The 22064-nt window shown below is 40.3% G+C and overlaps 1 protein-coding gene across 2 annotated transcripts; it reads right to left on the reverse strand.

Annotated features, from left to right (window-relative positions):
* Positions 1-12091: 12091 nt before the first annotated feature.
* On the reverse strand, positions 12092-22020 carry LOC117424224 (uncharacterized). Of its 2 annotated transcripts, none has more exons than XM_034040398.3 (5): positions 21592-22020; positions 15791-15938; positions 14255-14590; positions 13637-13791; positions 12092-13443 (listed from the first exon to the last, which is right to left on the reverse strand). In XM_034040398.3, exons 2-5 carry the CDS (start codon positions 15852-15854, stop codon positions 13354-13356), a joined length of 645 nt encoding a protein of 214 aa, XP_033896289.1. In that variant the 5' UTR covers positions 15855-15938; positions 21592-22020; the 3' UTR covers positions 12092-13353. The 2 variants fall into 2 exon arrangements, with proteins under 2 accessions (XP_033896289.1, XP_033896288.1); XM_034040397.3 differs by having other exon boundaries at positions 15791-15941.
* Between the last annotated feature and the right edge of the window lie 44 nt (positions 22021-22064).

Raw genomic sequence — 22064 nt, forward strand, 5'->3', positions numbered from 1 at the left:
TTCACCAGGAGTAAACTTATCGAGATGGAACCAGAGACCCTGCATGGTGTTTCAGGGTTAACAAAAGCGTCAAAGTGGTTGATTAGAGCACTCTGTGCCCCTTCCGGGATAAGCCACTGCTGAATTTCAGTGGAATCTTTTACCGCACTGGGAAATGTTCCTGCACTGCATCAATCACCGATCCGGGGTTATAAATCGCTGGCTCATGCTCAGCTGTAAACTGCTTTAATAAAATCTGCCTGTGGCTTCTCAGGGCAGGGTATCGGTTGATCAAATCAAATCCACTCTTCAACTTTCCTAAATGAGAACAACAAGATGGTTTGGAGACTGCAAAGTGCTGTCAGCCCCACCTTCTCTTTAAGGTCACATTGTCACATGATTTCAAGGGAACGAGGAGAGCTGTGCAGTCCCAGCACAGCAGGGTTAGAGGAGAACGGTGAGAACTCAATACTGGAGAATCCGATCCTAGAACTACCCAGAATGCTTGCATACGCCATAGCAAGAGTAAAACAAGATTCAAATGACAAAGCAGTTTCCCCTTTAAACTAATCAGCTGCCAGGTTTACGGTGACTTGGAGCCTCTAGCTGCAGCCCTTCTCCACCCACAAACAAACAAGTACAGTGCCTTGCGAAAGTATTCGGCCCCCTTGAACTTTGCGACCTTTTGCCACATTTCAGGCTTCAAACATAAAGATATGAAACTAATTTTTTGTGAAGAATCAACAAGTGGGACACAATCATGAAGTGGAACGAAATTTATTGGATATTTCAAACTTTTTTAACAAATAAAAAACTGAAAAATTGGGCGTGCAAAATTATTCAGCCTCCTTAAGTTAATACTTTGTAGCGCCACCTTTTGCTGCGATTACAGCTGTAAGTCGCTTGGGGTATGTCTCTATCAGTTTTGCACATCGAGTGTCTGAAATTTTTGCCCATTCCTCCTTGCAAAACAGCTCGAGCTCAGTGAGGTTGGATGGAGAGCATTTGTGAACAGCAGTTTTCAGTTCTTTCCACAGATTCTCGATTGGATTCAGGTCTGGACTTTGACTTGGCCATTCTAACACCTGGATATGTTTATTTGTGAACCATTCCATTGTAGATTTTGCTTTATGTTTTGGATCATTGTCTTGTTGGAAGACAAATCTCCGTCCCAGTCTCAGGTCTTTTGCAGACTCCATCAGGTTTTCTTCCAGAATGGTCCTGTATTTGGCTCCATCCATCTTCCCATCAATTTTAACCATCTTCCCTGTCCCTGCTGAAGAAAAGCAGGCCCAAACCATGATGCTGCCACCACCATGTTTGACAGTGGGATGGTGTGTTCAGGGTGATGAGCTGTGTTGCTTTTACGCCAAACATAACGTTTTGCATTGTTGCCAAAAAGTTCGATTTTGGTTTCATCTGACCAGAGCACCTTCTTCCACATGTTTGGTGTGTCTCCCAGGTGGCTTGTGGCAAACTGTAAACGACACTTTTTATGGATATCTTTAAGAAATGGCTTTCTTCTTGCCACTCTTCCATAAAGGCCAGATTTGTGCAGTATACGACTGATTGTTGTCCTATGGACAGAGTCTCCCACCTCAGCTGTAGATCTCTGCAGTTCATCCAGAGTGATCATGGGCCTCTTGGCTGCATCTCTGATCAGTCTTCTCCTTGTATGAGTTGAAAGTTTAGAGGGACGGCCAGGTCTTGGTAGATTTGCAGTGGTCTGATACTCCTTCCATTTCAATATTATCGCTTGCACAGTGCTCCTTGGGATGTTTAAAGCTTGGGAAATCTTTTTGTATCCAAATCCGGCTTTAAAATTCTCCACAACAGTATCTCTGACCTGCCTGGTGTGTTCCTTGTTCTTCATGATGCTCTCTGCGCTTTAAACGGACCTCTGAGACTATCACAGTGCAGGTGCATTTATACGGAGACTTGATTACACACAGGTGGATTCTATTTATCATCATTAGTCATTTAGGTCAACATTGGATCATTCAGAGATCCTCACTGAACTTCTGGAGAGAGTTTGCTGCACTGAAAGTAAAGGGGCTGAATAATTTTGCACACCCAATTTTTCAGTTTTTTATTTGTTAAAAAAGTTTGAAATATCCAATAAATTTCGTTCCACTTCATGATTGTGTCCCACTTGTTGTTGATTCTTCACAAAAAATTACAGTTTCATATCTTTATGTTTGAAGCCTGAAATGTGGCAAAAGGTCGCAAAGTTCAAGGGGGCCGAATACTTTCGCAAGGCACTGTAATACATGTATGCATACATACATAAAAAAAAGCCTGCTGTATATAGAGGACTATAATATAATGAACTAGGAGCATGACAGTAACATTCTGCATGGAAACAAGGATTTCGTATTTTGTTTAAAAACTAAATAATAAAGTAAAACCCCATGTAGGTCAAGGCAGGGCTGCTTCCCCTTGGCCATGCTCAGAACTAACACCTTTATTCTGTAAAAAGCATAGCAAAGTGTAATAAAGCACAGTGAAGCATGGTAAAGAACAGCGAGGTATGGTAAAGCATATTAATAAACATGACAAACCAGGGTAAACTATGATAAATGCATAGTGTAAGCATTGGGAAAAGCATGAGAAACTGCAAAAATACTGTGCTAAACTTTTATAAGGGGAAGCAGAGAGAGAGCAGATATCAAGTGGCGAGTCAAGCCAGCTCTCAAGCAGTCAGGGTGTGAAACCACAGACAACAAACTTTTGAATAGCTTCACTTGGCTTGGGTGTTGAAGCTGTGGCTGATACATCGCTATAATGATGCAGGAGGCATTTTTATCACGCTGTCAAAGTAGAATGATAAACAAGCTAGTATCCAGTGTTATTACATTATTGCTGTTTTTTTACATTCTATTTGTTCATCTCGTACTGTGAGCAGGTTTGGCTTAAGGAAACAGGCTTGAGGTGATGCATGAAAGGAAAGCCAGCACCTTGCAGCGCTGCATGCGAGTAGAAAGGGTAGTGAAGCAGCATCGCACTGTGCAGCAGGGCCGTGGTTTATTGCAGGGGCTCACTGGATTCTGGAGCTAGAAAGGTATTGGTTTCATAACCTCTGTAACCCTGAGCTTTCAGGCCCCTTGCAGAAGTAAGAATTGGGTTAGTGTGCAGTGGTGCACGTAATGGCATTCCCAAGATGGGTCACTGCTGATTATACAGTACAGTAGCAGCAAGCTCTGAGTGCACATGTATGCAAAGCAATGACATGTATTTAAACACTAATGGTATCACAAATAATTTATATATATATATATATATATACAGTGTGGTCCAGTGGTTGAAGTCCAGGGCTTGTAACCAGAAGGTCACCGGTCCAAATCCCACCACGGACTGACTCACTGTGTGACCCTGAGCAAGTGACTTAACCTCCTTGTGCTCCATCCTACGGATGAGATGTTAAGAACATAAGAACATAAGAAAGTTTACAAACAAGAGGAGGCCATTAGGCCCATCTTGCTCGTTTGGTTGTTAATAGCTTATTGATCCCAGAATCTCATCAAGCAGCTTCTTGAAGGCTCCCAGGGTGTCAGCTTCAACAACAAAATCAATGTCCTATTGTAAGTGACTCTGCATATAATGCATAGTTCACAGCCTACCTCTATAAAGTGTTTTGTGATTGTGGTCCACTATGAAATAGTATATATATATATACTATAAGACAAATAGTAAACATGGAATCAATGCAACAATACAAAATAAATAGAGTGAAAAGCTCTCCTCCAAAGCAAGCAGGGTCATTGGTGCAGACTGGGCTAACGTACCAAGTGGAGGAATTGAAGACACAGCTGCTCAAGCTGTGTTGCTGCTTTCCTCTGTGGAGAGCAGCATCAGCACGAATTCAAGCAGCTGTTTCTTCAGCCCCGATAAACCCTCACCTCTGGATAGTGGAGAGCTCAATCCCTGTAATTAAAGAATCGTTCCCTGCAGCTCTCGAAAGGTTACTTTCAAAGTGCACTTGTTTTGTTTGCCTGGTTTCACTGTATTTTGCAGGCGCCAGATCAAAGCGATGGGGTGTGGTTGGATTTGCTTAAAATAAGAGCCAGCTAGCCACAGGAACTCCTATTATTGAGTATGCATGAGAACAGGACAATATTTCTGCACGACCGCAGACTGAAACCTAGGAGTCTCATGAGGTTCCACTTTCCGATGGCATGTGTTAGCATACGGCACTAAGACAGGACCATGAGGTCCCGCCAGGACTGAAAGGGTTAAGATATTATAGGGGGCTCCCGAGTGGTGCATCCGGTAAAGACGCTCCCTATAGCCTGGAGGTCACTGGTTCAAGTCCAGGCCATTCCACTGCCGACCGTGGATGGGAGTTCCCAGAGGGCAGTGCACAATTGGCCGAGCGCCGCCCCAGAGGGGAGGGCTTAGGTCGGCCAGAGTGTCCTCGGCTCACCGCGCACCAGCGACCCCTGTAGACTGGCCGGGCGCCTTGCCTGTAAGCTTCCCAGAGCTGCGTTATCCTCCAACACTGTAGCTCTGAGCTGGTTGCATGGCGGGCCTGCACACTGAAAAAAAGCAGTCGGATGACAGCACACGTTTCGGAGGACAGCGTGTGTTCGTCTTCACCGCCCCGAGTCAGCAGGTGGTGGTGAGCTGAGCCTAAATACAATTGGCCATTTCAAATTGGGAGAAAAATGGGGTGAAAATCAATACTAAAATTTTTTAAAAAAAGAAAATAAATTATGTTTTTATGTGATTTACCTATTGGAAACGGTGTCAGGTGCCCTGTGAAAACCACAGTGGTGCAGGCAAGCAAAACATCAGTACACCTTTCCCTGCATGCACAAGATATTCTTATCAGAGGCCACAATGCAGGGGGAAAAAAGTGTAAAATATTCTTAATCTGCAATGCAGTATTCAAGCACTGGAACTTTAAATGACTAAAAACAGCTGCTGTCTGCGGTGATGAGCTCCTGAGTTAGTAACTAAGTAAGTATACAATGAGGTGCGCATGGGAAGCCTCTGCTCGGATCGAGTCCATTTCAAAGCAGATAGACATGGGTTAACCTCAGAGAGGGATCCCTACTACCACTTCCTGTAGCTCTTTATGACATTCTGGATAAAGCTGATGCATGGTGTGAATAACCTGTTCTATCCACTTTGAGCATTAGTGGTGAAGCACAGATGCACTGAGCAGAGACTTACCTCACAGTCCTATACATCTAACTGGCACTGTTGTTTTATGTATAGGACCAGTTAAATCTATATTTTATCAGCACCTATTAGAGTTGCACAAGCTTCAGTGCACAATGCGTAACCTATGGGCTTCGATGCACTGCGCAACTCCAATATGATTCCCCAGGTCACTTACCCACGTTAAAATGGTTGCAAGAGTTAGTAAGGATGACAAATTAGCAGAAACAGCAAAGGAAACAAAATCAGAAACCACGTTGCAGCACCACAGTGTTCAGTCCCAGGGCTGTTATTGTTTTCGATCTAAAGCTATGTTCATTATTTGCTGATGTCAAAAGGATGGCTGGCATTTAAAGATATCCTGTTTCACAGTGTTCTGGTAACTTTGCTTCTTATCACGGGTTTACTGTAAAAAAAAGAAGATTACTCAGGTAGTTTGCTTCACACAAGCAGCAGCAATTCTATATAAAGCCCCTAGAATCTCATGTAAGCACGGTTTCTTAAACTGACGTCAGGGAATTGCAATGGAAATCTTATACTTGTCAAGCAACGACTTTACCGATCTGTTAAAAAACAACCTCTTAAATAATCTGATATCACTTTCATGTAAATGTCTGTTTATATACCTTGTGTGAGTCACTGGTGATGATGCACACAATAACGAGGGCAGCTACACTATACCACAGAGAAAAACAGTTCTCTATGGGAAAAAAGCAATTACACAGAAACACAACACAGTACTTTTCATTTATTACTTTTCTGCTATTCTTTTTGACAAACATCAGTGTCTGTTGTATTATGAAAATGTTGCAATATATTAACATACATGAACATTAATGCAAGACCCTTTTTAAACACTTGTTTGCCAATTGTAGTGCAGTCTGTAGGTGTGAAAGGCAGTTTTGTGCTTGGGTACTGCTCTGCAGAACTGCATAGACACTCAAGCAGAAGTTGTGCACTAATAAGATGAGGTCGCTACCTTTGTATTTCAAGGACCTATATTGTACAAGTATGCCAGCAAATTATCTGCTTATTAATCTGAAGCAATTACAAAACACAAACAAAATCAAACACAAAATAAGTCAGAGCTGGCCTAGCTTGTGTGACATTATCATCACTTCCTTTATTACCAGTGTTATATGTAGAGCAGAGGTTGAACAGGCTATTGCTGGCATTGTGGTTTCACATGAAAGAGCAAAACAAGACAGTATTTCCATTTTGCAACTGAAACAGCCTTCCTTCTTTTTTTTTTTTTTTTTTTGCTGTTTTTGCTGCGTTTGATATGTCATGGTATTTGTATCTGATTGAGTGCTCCATGGTTCAGTAGCTCCAGCACTGAATTGTTATAACATATAAATCCCTTCACTTGTCTTAGAGCTTGCTTTGAGCTGAGTTGGAAATCCTAAGGGTAACGCTTTACATGAAGTCTCTCTAATTACTGTGTATTTACATAGTAGTTACTTAGTAAATACATGTGTACTTACACATCATTACAATGTCATTATGCAGAGTTACAATGCATTTAATGTGTAAATCTTTTTGCATGATATAGCCCTAACCCTATCCCTAACCCTTTTCTGATACAATTGTGTACTTGCACATGTTTAAAGTGAGTTGCTATTTAACATCAGGGCTGCTTTAGTCTAAACCCTCCCTTTGCTTGCAGCTTTGAATCAGCAGATTACCTGGAACATCCTCTTCACAATTTCTACATTTATTTGAATTGCTGTTATCTATTCAAACAGCTTGATGCAAATCTGATTTTATAGAACTTGTTGCAAAATATTTTCGTAGCATACTGTGTTTTCAAGCACCACCGTTCTGCGTTCTGTGACGCTAGTCAGAGCATACACCTTTCAGAACACTGTTTGTGGTGCCAGATTATGAACGTTTCTGAACGTTTTTTTCTTTAGATTTGTCCAGTCCTTCACTCAGTTTTCAGTGAAAGTGGGGTCTTGCGAACTTCTGAAAAAGTGTCTGCAAGGAAAGCAGAAAACCGCATCTGACTGCTTACTGCAATAACGTGTTTTAATATTCTGATGAAAAGAAATGGTTTTGCTTATCAAAGACAGTTTTCGGATAGTCACTATTAATAATTGATTTAAATTAGTGTGAAGTGACAATTGTCTGGGTCGTTACTATATATATATATATATATATATATATATATATATATATATATATATGTGTGTGTGTGTGTGTGTGTGTGTGTGTGTGTGTGTGTGTGTGTGTGTGTGTCTCTTACTGTACATCGTTGGGTTCAATAAATGCTGGGGAAAAGTGTGGAATAGCCTCCCACGCCGCCTATGAATAGGCCTAAACGCCTGTTAATATGGCAAATCTAGAACCAGCCAACCAGGTAATATAAGAATGTATATAAGTCTCCAAGCACCCACCAGCTGTAGGTTTCTCATTTGACGATGTTAATAATGATTGGAGGAAACGCTTTGAAAACATGGTGCCATGTTCTGCGGTAGCGGTTTTTTGAACATGCTCTGTAAACAGGTTGGTCTTCAGAGTCGAGCACGGCTGCAAAACTAACCGCTTCATCTGAAAGCTGTGGTGTGAGTGCTTCCAGTTTCTGTTGACATTACTCAACAGCAAAGCGCAGGGGCCCCTGCTATGTTACTACTGAGATCACCATGATTCATTTCATCCAGCCTTGAAGCAGACCCTTGACTCTGTCACGCTACCAAATCTTTTTTTTTTTATGACCCAATTTCCAGATATTCCATCTTTGGTCCTGCACAGCCAAACCAGCACCACATCGTAGGACCTATGAACTGAAACTTGAAGACATGGCTCAGTAACCCCAACACTAAAGGATTCTAATTCATGGTGTCACAATACTGGGCTCCAGTGTTATTTATGTAGTCGTTGTTGATCCCTACAGTCCCCTAATAAACATCTCTAAATCCACCGGGCGTCTGGCTAGTAGGTGATTCAGTCCCTGATGATCTTCCTCCCTAACCACTGGAAGCACCAGAGCCAATGCTGTGAAATCCCTTGAGAAAATCAGCAACTTTGCACAGCCAGGATGCGAATCTGCACTCCCCTGACTGTATGACTCACCCGGCAGACAACACGTTCCTGCCTTTACCAGGTGAGCCACTGGGGAGCCACCACTTGCTTAATAGGTGCCTCCTTCGTTTGCTGATTTAGAAAAATAGGGGGTTTACTGGCTGGTTAGTTCAGGTGGCATTGAATGCATTTTCTGTTCTGTAAATAGTTTAGAAACGGCGGTTCGAGGAAGGAGACCGGGGGTTTCAGCAGTTGTCAATTCTTTAGTAAAAAGTTAGCAATGTGCTTAAAGTGATAGGTCTGTCATGAATTGCACCAGAATCCCTCTAACCACAGACATAGGATTTTAAATCTTTATTATTATGTCAGCTAGCGTTGACTTTGGTCTCCTCTTTTCTTGTGAAGAAGATCTGATTCCCTTTTTTATACTTATTTTTCAATCACAACACTGTAGATCTGAAAATTAAAACGGTTTACTTTTGTGAGGGGCTAACAACTGTGGTTGTTTTTGTACACTTTACAGACGGCGGGTGCTGCATAGTGTATGGTGTGTGCGTGGGTGGATGCTTGCTGTGTGGTGTGTGCGTGGCTGGATGCATGGTGTGTGGTGTGTGCGTGGCTGGATGCATGGTCTATACTGTATTACTGATCTGTATGCGACCTTCCGCTAACTTGCTATCTTATACTTGATGATTCAAAGTCACAAACTAACATTCCACATGCAATATCCATATACCTCATTTATTTTGCTACAGTATACCACAATAGATAGATAGATAGATAGATAGATAGATAGATAGATAGATAGATAGACAGACAGACACTTGGCAAATATGGACTGCCCTTTGAGTCACATATCAGAAAAGTATTACCCACGAAGGAGGGCAATACTGACTGACAGTATGCCGAGGGCAATATTGTCCCTGGTGGTCAGTATTGCCTTCCCAAGGGGTAATCATTGTCTGATACGTGGCAAAAGTGGCAGCCGATATTTGTTTTATGAAACCTTTTGCAATTCGTGACTAAGAAAGAAACAAAGCAAAAGTTAAGTGAGGCAGGCTTAGCCTGCAGCTGAGACGGGCAGGAAGCAAAATGACAGTCAGGACGTGACTGGGAAGGAAATAAACAGTGATAATGCAGGTAGGAACAGAAACATTTTAAATACATTTATTTTTTTACACTTACAGGGCAGGTGTCCTTATTTCCTTATAACTGATGTATAATAGTACTTCAAATGAAGCAGCATAGAACCGATACTCAATGGATGCTTTGTTTTAGTTAGACAATTTAAAGTTGTTAATAAAAGAGCATCCTTTTTTTCTAAACACCATTTTAAAGGAAACTGATAAGAAAATAGAGTATAATTTGAAATCCATTAAGGTGAGTAATAAACTGACTCCATTGTGACTGAGCAGTTGGTTCAAACAATTTAACAACAAATGCTGGAGATTTTCTGTATAATTTTGTGTAAATAAATATAAAACTATAAAGAATGGGCAACAATATTAATCCAGAAAAAAACAGGGTTTTTTATGATGGGTTGTTTTTTTGGATGATGATGATAATAATAATAATAATAATAATAATAATAATAATAATAATAATAATAATAATAATAAAATACAAATTTCACTCACATAGCGGTCTTCATGCAAGCATTCAAGTGCGCTTTACAAAAGAAATATAAAAAATCCTGTGTCTAATTGTGGCAAAGTGGCTGCTGGGTAGAACAGGTGCAGAGGTGATGCAGTGCAGGAATAATCACAATTCGAAACTGTAATCCGATTTGGAAATGTGATTTTATTTTTATACAAATCCCGGTCTGGCGGTCTGCCCTCCGGCAATACACCCCAATGTGTAAAGCTCGGCAGGAAAATGATAATAATGATTTGTAAAACAAAACAAATAATAACACGTTATCCTCTCCCACAATAATACTAACACAATCACCAGTCAGGTTGCGTGCAGTAGTGCTTGAGGTGGGTGATAACAAATAACAGTGACTGTGGTGCTGTTGTTCCGGGTAGTGCTGGCTCAAGGCGACAGCTCCGGAGACGTGTTAGCCGTCTAGTGAATTTACAAACAATAGACAATTATTAACAGTGCTACAAACAAACAAAACAGTCACAAATTATTTTTCAATTTAATTGGGAAACTCTCCCGGTCCTTCCAGTTCCGTGCTTCTCTGAACCCAAGCGAAGGAAAAGATTTACGATTCTCCGGACCCCTTTATGCCACTCCGCATGACCCCTTGGTAAACGATTGCAGCTGCCTTTACTGTCTGCAGCTACTACCTCGTTTCCCTTCCGGGTCAATACGTTCCTGCAACGGAGTCTCGCCTTCTTCCAGGATGACCGACTTCCCGTACCAGGGAAAGAACTGTCAGGCCAGCCGGTCCAAAGCCTTTCCCTTTCGCTACTTAGCGCCCTCACAGGTCAGGAGGGAGATTTACAACCAGAACTCATTATATTTCTGTCACAGGTATATAAATATAATAAGGGCTTCTGTTTTTCGGGTTTTATTAATTGTATTTTTTCGGTGCTTATTTTTTAGCTATTTTCGAGTTTTATGTAAATTGTTTTTTTTCGGGGCATTTGTTTTTGATATACTGTATGAAATTTGTTTTTTTCGGTTACTTTCCGAAATGCTTAAGCTTTTTTTTTTTTTTTGTCAAAATATGTATAGTAGTAACTCGACAGTACTTGCACACTTAAGTTGTACCTTCTTTCCTTTGCTGTCTTCCACAACGAAATCCCTATGGTCACGGGCACATTCTTCTGGGGGTTTTGTGTGTACGCATTTTTGTACATTCCGCCACAATTCTGTTTTAAATCATCCGTATCTTAACTGTAATACAGCTTTAAATCCCACAACATCTGGACTGTAATCTCGTTTTAAATCTCGCAAGCGGAGTCTCCAATAGAAATGTAGGAATGTGCTGTCACTCAGTAGTTGGGGCGGGTTTAAAGTATTCAGAACTAATCAATGATAGATACAAGTCAGGAAGGCGGGACGTTGCCCAGTAGCACTGGGAAATGTATTTATTATTATTTTTGTAGTAGGTTTTATTTTTTTTATGTTTAAAGGGTAAAGTCAACGTGAATAAATTAACTATTTCCACAGTTTATTGGCTATCCACCAATGTTTTTTGTATCGGGGGTGTTTTATTGGGTTTTAATGGTTAAAATAAAAAATCAGAAGCCCTAAATATAATACAAGTGGAAATGAAATGTCTTTTCCTATGGGTGTTAGTCTCCTTGTTCTCAGTCTGTTGATTGTTCATAAAATCCACTATTGTTCCTCTCTTGTCATTTTTAAAAAACATTTTACCAACAGCACCAGCCTCTTTTGTAATGTCTACCTACACTTGTTTACATTTTATGAAAAATTTCCAGAACGTAAAAATGAGAAATTGAGTAGGTTGGTTTTATCAGAGACTAAGACATACTGTTCTGTATTAATCATCTACCTAAATGAGAGGTGTTAAAAAAATACACTTTGAAGGTGAGTCCCCCACTCAATTTCCAGTAAAAAGCAGAACAGAAACATGGAGCAGATAGTATCAGCAAGAGCAATGGAAAACACTGACGTCAACGTGCAGTAGAAAGACTACGGATCACAAAAGAATTCATCTAAAGATTCTCCAGTTCTCATTAGGGTTATGAACAGACTTTTAACAATGTATTCAATGAAAGGAGCTCTAGTTTTGTGAACACTGTCTGTTTTTTTTTATTTTTATTCTAAGATCAAGGCTATTTTAAGAGCAGCAGTACAGAGGAGCAGAGAATGCTTAAAACAAACAATAAATTACAAAACAAGGACACCACAAGCTCGCTGTTCTGCGAGACCCGGAAACCAGCTTCAACAAAGAGACAAAGATGATGATCTTTCAAGAAAAGACCAAGAAAAACCAAACATTTTAAAAATACACTTGTGGAACGATCATTTTATTTTATTTACAGGTCCTTTTTTTTATTAATAAAAAAAATAAAAATAAACGAAGGCACATTTCTAAACAAACCCAGACACATTCTCTGTTGTGGTTTAGCTGAGTGCAATTGTTTTTGTTTTTACATATAGAACCATTAAAAAAAGAAATAAACACTATACTCGCCTTAATAAAATAAATGCATATAATATGTATTCTATCATGCTTTGCCATGCTCAACAATGCCTTTCTGTGACTCTGTGACGCTTCATTTTTACCATGGTATAGCACAGTGTAGGTTTAGCATGGTTCTGCTAGAGCCACAGATGCACTGGCAGTGAATTCGCATTCCCCTTGCACTGCACAGAAACTTGTATTCTGTGTATTCCTCTAGGGTTACATCAAGATCACAAGAGGATGTCAGATATTTACACACAATGTCCTAACTGAAGCATCTGTTCAGCATTGAACCCCAACCCCCCACCCAGATACCTCCCATCCCTGTAGCTTTGAATGTACTTCTAAAGGTCACCAGCAGCAGTAGAAGCCTATTACACAGAGTGCAAACAGGAACATAGATTGAATCAAGCCAGCTGAAAAAAAAACACACTGTGATATTCTGGTAATAGAACCTGACCTAATGCAGACAGGCCTGAGCAGAGGACAGAAAAAACACCATGTCGTCTACAGCTCAATAGACAGCTGAAGCCAGACCTTCTTTACTTTGTACCCACCAAGCATTTTGCAACACAAGCTACCTTGCTTACATGTACAATAATAACATAAGTGTCATTTACATAACACAAGAGGCATTGTATTTCCAATGTAGGCTAATTTCAATTGATAGTCCCTAGGCAGACATTGGTGACAACTATTATTATTTATTTCTTAGCAGACGCCCTTATCCAGGGCGACTTACAATTGTTACAAAATATCACATTATTTTTACATACAACTAACCATTTATACAGTTGTGTTTTTACTGGAGCAATCTAGGTAAAGTACCTTGCTCAAGGGTACAGCAGCAGTGTCCTCCACCTGGGATTGAACCCACGACCCTCCGGTCAAGAGTCCAGAGCCCTAACCACTACTCCACACTGCTGCCCAGAAAATAATACTCATACTACTCCAACTCCTACTCCTAAATTATGTAATTAATGCTAGAATTACCTTTGTTCTTATTCAGCACACACTATATATGGTATGCACAATGCTTTTTACTGAACAGTACATAAGGCAAACACTCCTCAGTGCTCAATCCTCTAACAGCTGTACCTCGACTTGGCCATCTCTTCATAGACTGTATCATGAGTTGTTTGTTGTGATCTCTGTTTGGCAAAACACGTCTTAATCTGAAACATAAGGCACACAGTTACCTATCAGATAGAACAGAGAAGATGCATATGCTACACTGTGGTTGTTAATCAATACAAGACAGAATTTACCAGTGGGTTCCAAAGCAGGTATTGTATATTGCTGATAAGCTGTTTGAAATATCCCCTGATCACTCACTAGCACACACTGGCGTGTTGGGAGCATACTTACATTCGGGAGCTGCCATATTATCAGGGCAACGATACAGAGGATGAGGACACAGACTGCAGCCAGTGATGTGACAATCATTAGGGTCGGGGTCAGCTGGAGACTAGAGCTGGGAGGATTTGGATCTACCGGAGGACACGTCACCTTTTTCACCTCGTCTGAAGAATTCAAACATTTACAAAAATAACTATGCACATCAGAATATAGATATAGATACACATACTGCAATATCTATTCACTACACAAGGCTATTCAGAACAGCTCTTCAATGTGTTTCCCAGCAGCCTGTAAACACACTCTTAATCTGCAGTTTCCAGTGTTCGTGGGCGTGCTATATGAATGTTCGTGTGGGTGCATGCAAGTGTGCCAGTGTGTGCGCTGTGTGGATTTCACTGTAGAGATTCCGTGAATGTTTGCTGCACTGATCTCAGATGACTCTTCACTGTACAAGAAGCACTGAGTGAGCATCTACTGTGCATAGGTCAGGTCCAGGTACGGCACGGCTGCACTGTGGGACTGTAATACACCTCTGATGTGCTGTAGAGTCAGTCCACAGTACATTATTACACCTTCTCATGTCCGCATGTTTACGGATCACTATTAAAAGGGTATGTACCTTACCTTGAACCAGTATCAAAGTCCCAGTAGTTGGAATATTTAATACGTTCCCAGTTTCCATATCAAGTCCACCAAACTCACAGAAATACCCATCCGAGTCGCTCTCTGTCAGATTGCTGATTGTTAGGATGAGTTTCTTTGTGTCCCCTTCAGTCTTCATGCGGTCAGTGTAGTTCTTGCCTATTGTCATTGTGCCTAACTTGTGGACGTAAAGCACTTGGCTTGTCTGGCTGAATCTCCTCCTCAGATACACCCCATCAGAGTCCACTGAACCTCCGATGCAGGTGATTGTGGCTGACTGTCCCGGCTGCACTCGCAGAAACGGAGGTGTCTGTTCAACTGGGGATGAACAAGAAAATGCAAGTATTTATTATCTCTGCAGTAAAGAGACAACTTAATAGCAAAACATATAATCACACACCATCAGCCAGACAGCCGCCTTTCACACAATGATCAAAGTGGACACGGCCGCTGTAGAGTTCATTGAATCATTGAAAGAATAAGATTCAGCGAAGCAACCATTGCCGACATTGTATCTGTCAGTAACTAATTGCTGTCAGTGTGGCACCTCAATATGATTCATATAGAGTGTATGTCAACCTCAGTTAGCATTGCTTTTAGTTTTTAGAGGTCTTACTAATGCATTATAAAGTTTTAACATTACTTCCCTTGATTTAAATTCAACACTTTTTACCATATATCCGAACATTTTGTTGACCTTTTTTTTATAGCTTCAACATAAACTCCTAGATCTTTTTCATTGATTCCTTCTTCAATTTCAGTATCTTCCATATGATATTTATAATAACCTTACACTTTTCTATATTAAATGTCCATGGCAAACTCTTAATAAGAGAATAGACCAGATTCACCTTTGCAATATATATATATAAGATACAGTAAGAAACAACTAAGCAACTAAGGTAAACTTTTCTTTCTAGTATTGAAACATTACCCCTTGTCGGATTTTCAGTGTCGAAAGAATCTCAATACATTACCACTCAGCCAAATTAACTGGTGCAGTTATATATATATATATATATATATATATATATATATATATACACACACACATACATACATACATACATACACACACACACACACAAACACACACATTGAACTGAATTTGAGTTCTAATTTGATAGTCCTTCATAATCTACAAATGGGTGTGCATTATTATTATTTATTTTTAAATCTGAATATTCATTTTAAACCTGCATTGCACTCTAGTACACTTATCATCAGCACTTACAGCTTCTGATTAAAGAGGTAGTAACATTATACATTTCAAACTGAGGACAAAACTGTATGAATCATGAATCTCAAGTTCAGAGAAATTAAGACAATTCATCTGGTATGAAACATCCTAAGATAAAACTATAAGACACGAAGTGAGACAGACGAACATTTCGTTGTGCTTCTTTAGAGTCCTTTGCTTTGTTCAGGTATGCTGATGTTCTTTATGGTTTATTGTTTTCATTAGTAATGGTAGTTCAATTGATAAGATGGAATATGTTTCAGAAATATCATGCTTACCAGTGTGTGCAGTCTTGGTCAAGGCAAGGAAACTCAGCAGGTAGAAGCCCAGGTAAGACTCCATCTCTCTTGTAGTTTGCTTCAGCTTCACATCAGACACTGCTCACCTCTTTTGAGAGCAGTTCCCCAGAGAACATATGCAATTTATCTACTGAGACAGGAAGCCAGGAACCACAGGTTCATGTCACAGCAGAAATAGTGCATGTATGACTTGATAAGACTGAAAAGGTCAACAGCCTCGATTGAATCGGATTGCTCCAAAGTGAACTGTGTTGGAGCCCCCCCCCCCCACCCCCCCGATCGCACAATGAGCTGTGTGGCGGTTCGACATCTTCATGAAACCCACTTTCAGATATTCAGTGACATTTTACTGCTGCCTCTGCTTATTTTGCAAGCTGACTTTACCGTTCCTTCACAGTAACAGAAGACCATTTACTGACCACATGGATTCTGCGCTGGCTGACTAAACAAATACATCGAAAACGTTGTATTTGAACTCTCTCTCTTTTTTTATTTATTTTTTTTAATAAATTTAGTGGTTGCCAATTATTTTTATTATTTTCTCCCCAATTTGTAAATTGCCAATTATTTTTAGGCTCCGCTTACCGCTTCCACCCCTGCGCTAAGTCTAGGGTGGGCGAAGACGAACACACGTTGTCCTCCGAAGCCCCCAGGCACCTAGCCAGACTACAGAGGTCGCTAGTGCGACCTAACCCTCCCTCCCCCGGGCGACGCTCGGCCAATTGAGCGCCGCCCTCTGGAAGCTCCCGTCCTCGGTCGGCAATGGAATAGCCTGGACTCGAACTCGCGACGTCCAGATTATAGAGCGCATCCTGCACGCTGCGTGGAGCGCCTTTACTGGATGCGCCACTCAGGAGAAGGCCATCTGGATCAAAAACGTGTGCTGGTATTACACGTTTCAAATAAATTATTACGTGTAGTACTGCCATACACTATCTGTTCCATTTTGTGAACTACACGGGCTATTTGTTTACTACACGTACACATTTGGGCCAATCAGTTCTTTAGAAATGAAATAAGAGCCAATGAATTTAAAGAAAATAGTATGTAGTACTATTAGTAATACTAGAAAATAGTACTAAATGATCCAATGAAAGGTCTCCTCACATTTTCTATGCTCTTCCAAAAGTGATCAGGGAATCTGAGCCTTTGAATATTTTTAAAAGCCAAAAACATGCTTTTTAAAACTTGCCTTTCCAATTTTTGTAACTTCTGTTTGTACAATGTTATTTTTTTATTTTTTAATATGCCTTTACTTTTCCTGTATTATGTTTATTTTATTATTTCTGTCACCTTAAAACTTTCAATAATTGGCGGATCTTTTTAAAATAATAATACAATGCGCGTTACATTGGATGTGGTCTTTTCAGTGGATAACAGTGGTCGATGCAATTCCGTTTTTCAATGCAGATTCGTTCTTCTGCTTGTTCATTTTCTAACGTTTTGCATATCCTTGTTTACTTTCGCTTTATATTTTGAGGGTGTACAATACAGTGCACCGGCGTAGATTTAGCTAGGGACGGTAGGGACATGTCCCTACCAATGTCAAGGGACCGTTGAATTGTCCCTACCAATAATTTTGATAAATCTGAAACGTCTTTTGTCAAGTCATTTTATCTGCTCCACAAAGGGTTAACTCGCTCTAGCCCCCCCCCCCCCCCCCCTCGTTACTCCTCCCTCCTTCAAAAAAACAAACAAAAAAAAACGCTAATTTGATTGGCTTAGGCCCTTCCATACTGCATCACTGTAACACGGACTCAGTGCGTGGCTGAGGTCAGGGACCAGCAGAGTGTGTTGCTTTCATTGAAGTGCGAAAGTGCACAAGGACTCGGGAGTGAAAGGTAAATCTCCGGGTTTAAAATAAAAAACAAATTCTAGTCATTCTTAAACGGTGTATATTGTGCCACAATTTTCACATTATTTTAAAAAATAAGAATAAATATAATCATTTTAATTCGATGTTTGTGTTTGTTGGTTAATGCGTTGTCACATTATTTCAATCCTCCTCCTTCCTCCCTTTGTAACTAACTTACTCCTTACTTGATATTTTTGTATCGTGTGTGTAAAAAGCGAACACAAACATATGTATTTGATTGAATGGACAGTGTGACTATCCAGGCGGCTAAATAAACGCTCTATATTATATAGGCAGTAATAAAATATATATATTAAAAAGTCAAATTAAACGGGGGCGGGGGACGACGACAGATATACAAATAGATTTCAGTGGGGCGTGAGTAAAAAAAGGTTGAGAACCGCTGGCTGGACTCTGGAAAGACGCTCATCTGAAGTTGCCGCTTGCCGGTCAGTCTGATAGGAGTGTGAGCCACTGACTGAATGAAAGCCAGGTGCCGGGGCTGTTGAGTGTTTGAGTTTGAGTTGAATAAACCTACCGACCTACCTACCTACCTATTACGTTAGCGACCCATTGCTAGCTGCTAACCCCACGTCCTTGGTGGCTAGCTAGCTTGTTTCACAGCTAAATCATTATGTGTGTGTGTGTGTGTGAGAGAGAGAGAGTGTGTGAGTGTGAGTGAGCATGTTTTGATATCATCATCCAACTAACGTTAGCTAATCACTTCAATTTGGCTTTAGGTGACTAAACCATAATAGCAACCAAAAAAAGAAAGATGGACATAAGGACGTTTTTTTTTTACAAAAAGTCAAAGTGTAAGTAGGAAGATGTTATTAAAGTAATAAACACAATTGATAATGATTCTCATAGCAAATGTAACAATAATTAACTAATGAAGTTAGCAGTCATACTTTCTCTCTAAACAGCATGCATCAATTTATCATTTTATCAGGAGAGTGAAGCAGTGCAGCCTGGTAAAAGCAGTACAGAGGCAGGTGGAGCAACAGGGTCGCAGGTGAGGTCTGTAATGGCTTAGTGATAATAAAAGTGAAAGTGTTAGACTCAGTTTTGAGATATATTATTGTTTGAGGCACATTGTGATATAATAGTAGGCTAATGCTGTATAGTAATACTCAGCAAATAAAGTTAGCATAGCCATATATTTTCTCTCTATATGGCATGCATCAGTTTATTATTTTATCAGGTGAATGAAGCAATGCACCCAGGTTCGAGCAGCAGCACAGACACAGGAGAGGCAGGCAGAGCACATAAGCGTGCATGTGCTCATGCTTGTAGCGCCAGGGGTATTGGTAGCTTACAGTAAGGCTGGGATAGGTTATAATTCAGGTTATTAGTAATTCTACAGCAGGGATGTCAAGCCAGCTTCCAGGAGGGACACTTTATCATAGTGTTTTAAGTGTATACCAGCCAACTTCATGTCAATCAAATTGTCCTCGATTCATGTCCAGCATTCATTTCAAGCCACCAGAAGTTACCATTTAACAGCTGTCTCCTAAAACATTTCTTCCCGGGGGGGGGGGGGGGGGGGGGGGGGGGTCATGCCCCCGAACCCCACTAGCGACCGTGACTCCGCCCCCCTACAAAATTGTGTCCCCACCAATGTTCAAACCAAACCTACGCCCTTGATACAGTGGCATTGTTATAAAATAAAACCTGACAACATTTTAACGATGTTGCTGGAACGTTGCAATTTAGTTATGCTAATGCTACAGCTTTGGCCTTCCATAACAACGAGCTTACAAGCATGTTAACAAACGTGTTTCATAAAAGCACTGACGAACAACATGTTGTGAGTCATGTTCAAATGACAGGTGTTGTATTATCGGTATAATCTGCTCCTTCAAGTCATTTTATTCGCTTATAAAACTCCCTTATTGAAAGCAGAAGAACTAAGAAGCAAGAGGTGCGGACTACCTTGGATTTAAGGGTTTTAGCGCCCTCCAGCGGTAAGGGAAAATCACTACAACACTACTTATTATTAGTTGAAATATCGGCTTAATATGTGCGCGCAAACACACACACACACACACACAGATATATTATTGACAATGCATGGTTTATTAATACAAACAATACAACAACCCCATACATAACGTGTCTAAAATGACAACAGTGTGTTTGTTTGGATGTGTTGAATAAAGCGAATTTAAAATCCTCTATAAGTATAATAGCACTCAAAAACTAGGAGTTAATGGAAGAGGAAACGCTTTCAAAATATGGCCCACGCTGTCTTGATGACAATATAGTATTTTTACTAGTGACTTCCTATGCTATTGGACACACATTTGATTTGATCCAAGGGCAGCAGTGTGGAGTAGTGGTTAGGGCTCTGGACTCTTGACCGGAGGGTTGTGGGTTCAATCCCCAGTGGGGGACACTGCTGCTGTACCCTTGAGCAAGGTACTTTACCTAAATTGCTCCAGTAAAAACCCAACTGTATAAATGGGTAATTGTATGTAAAAATAATGTGATATCTGTATAATGTGAAATAATGTGATATCTTGTAACAATTGTAAGTCGCCCTGGATAAGGGCGTCTGCTAAGAAATAAATAATAATAATAATAATAAATAAATTAGTATGGCAGTGACAGCGAGCTGCATCATCAGCGTCGGAGGAGAACACGGCTCATTCTTCACCTCAGCTGAAGATATCAAATACCAATTAGGGTGAAACACCTTCACAGTGCGGCAGTCCTGACAGGAAATATAAAGACCTCCCCACTGGAGTCTCCAGACTTTATACCTAGTGGTGCTGTCGAGTGCGTCAAGCGGAGCGCACATACTGGCAAACGAAGTCACAGACTCACATCTCCTGCTCAACTGTCTCATTCAGTCAGTCGCAGTGTTGCCAGATTGGGCTATTTTTTATTTTTTGTGCGGGTAAACATTGCATTGTGCGGGTGATGATATTTTGGGCTAGTTTTAGGTCTTTGGGTGGGTAATTCGTATTTTCTGTCGGAGGTCCATAAAAAATATTGGTGTTTTTTAAAAAAAATGATAAGTACATATAAAATAAAGTAAGATTCAATGAGCTGAAGGTAAAATGACGTCACTGAAACATTTACTTTTCATAACCACTTTAACCCATCTTAATACAACCATGCACTCTGGGAATCAGAGTTATAGTGCACTTTACATATACGGTTTATGTGCATTGTGCAGGGTAGGGTCTGGCATTTAAATATTTACGTGTTTTCAAATAAAATACACATCATTTTGCCTTGCGAAACAGCGGCATGTTTAACTTGTGTACAGTATTGTTAAGTGGCTAAAGTTTTTCCAGTGTCGCTAAAAAATGTTAAATTACTTTAGACACAGTGGCTAACTAAATGAAAGTGTTAGAGGGAACGTAGCCTCCCCGGGAACTGCTGGTCAGTTTTGATTCCTGCATGTACAGCAACTAGCTGATACTGCTGGAAAACTGGAGACACAGTGAAATGTATATAGTTTTCTGTTTTTGGAGTGCTGATTATGCTGTGCTACAAGACCAGTGCAGTACTGCTGGTGTGACTTTATGGCAACAAAGTGAAATGTATATAGTTTATGCTTCTGTTTGTGAAATTCTGAGTATGCAGAGGTACAAGAGCAGTAAAGTCGGTAAGTGTAAACATGTTATTGATCCTTCTTTGTTAATTGCTATTGCTGTTATAATACAAATGTATTGGGGTGTGTATGGGGTTGTATGCGTTTCGTTGCATTCCCGTCAGTATTCATGCGGCCAGTGTTGTTGTCTATGATACTATTTACATTTTAAACTATATAATTCTGAATAATAAATTAGCATGCAAATATACAATATATAATGTCCAAATAAAGCTGTTCCACATTTCTACCCCCCCGATATATCACCTATTTTATACAACGCCCTCAGAAACCTTGATGTTAATAAAATTCCATACATACCAGTGGGCGATGCAGCGGCCTTGTTTAGTTAGGGTACAAACAGCGCAATTGCTCTAAGTGGTCAGTCACACACTAAACTGGATTAGGGAAGTTCTGTACCGTAAAAGCATCACATATGAAGTTGTGTCAATTATTATTTTTTTCCCCCTGCTCTTACGTGTCAGCATTCCTAAAAGCCGCAAGTGGACAGTTTCTATCATTGTTCGGCTTCAAAACTGCAATGCTTTCGGTAACAGTTCTTGTTTCGTTGTGTCTTCGTTTTGAACAGTTTACCGATTGTGACCAACGCTTACTACTGATAAACAACATACATTACGAGACGGCAGCGGGCTTCATCCAAAAATATGCAAGCTTAAAAGGCACCAGTCAGATGCACAGCGCCACCTGCAAACTCTGACATGCCTGGAGGGGTCAGCAGAAAGATTTGTTTTATTTTGGCTGGTATTAAATTTGGCTGATTTATACTTTGGGGG

Source organism: Acipenser ruthenus, chromosome 19, assembly GCF_902713425.1.
Source record: "Acipenser ruthenus chromosome 19, fAciRut3.2 maternal haplotype, whole genome shotgun sequence".
Lineage (NCBI taxonomy): Eukaryota > Metazoa > Chordata > Actinopteri > Acipenseriformes > Acipenseridae > Acipenser > Acipenser ruthenus.

Excerpts from the sequence above, each read along its gene's own strand:
- LOC117424224 (XM_034040398.3), bottom strand. The coding sequence starts at position 15,854 with ATGGAGTCTTACCTGGGCTTCTACCTGCTGAGTTTCCTTGCCTTGACC. Across the intron at positions 13,792-14,254 it reads GACTTTGATACTGGTTCAAG|ACGAGGTGAAAAAGGTGACG; the intron begins GTAAGGTACATA and ends TGAATTCTTCAG. Across the intron at positions 13,444-13,636 it reads TAATATGGCAGCTCCCGAAT|ATTAAGACGTGTTTTGCCAA; the intron begins GTAAGTATGCTC and ends CTTATGTTTCAG.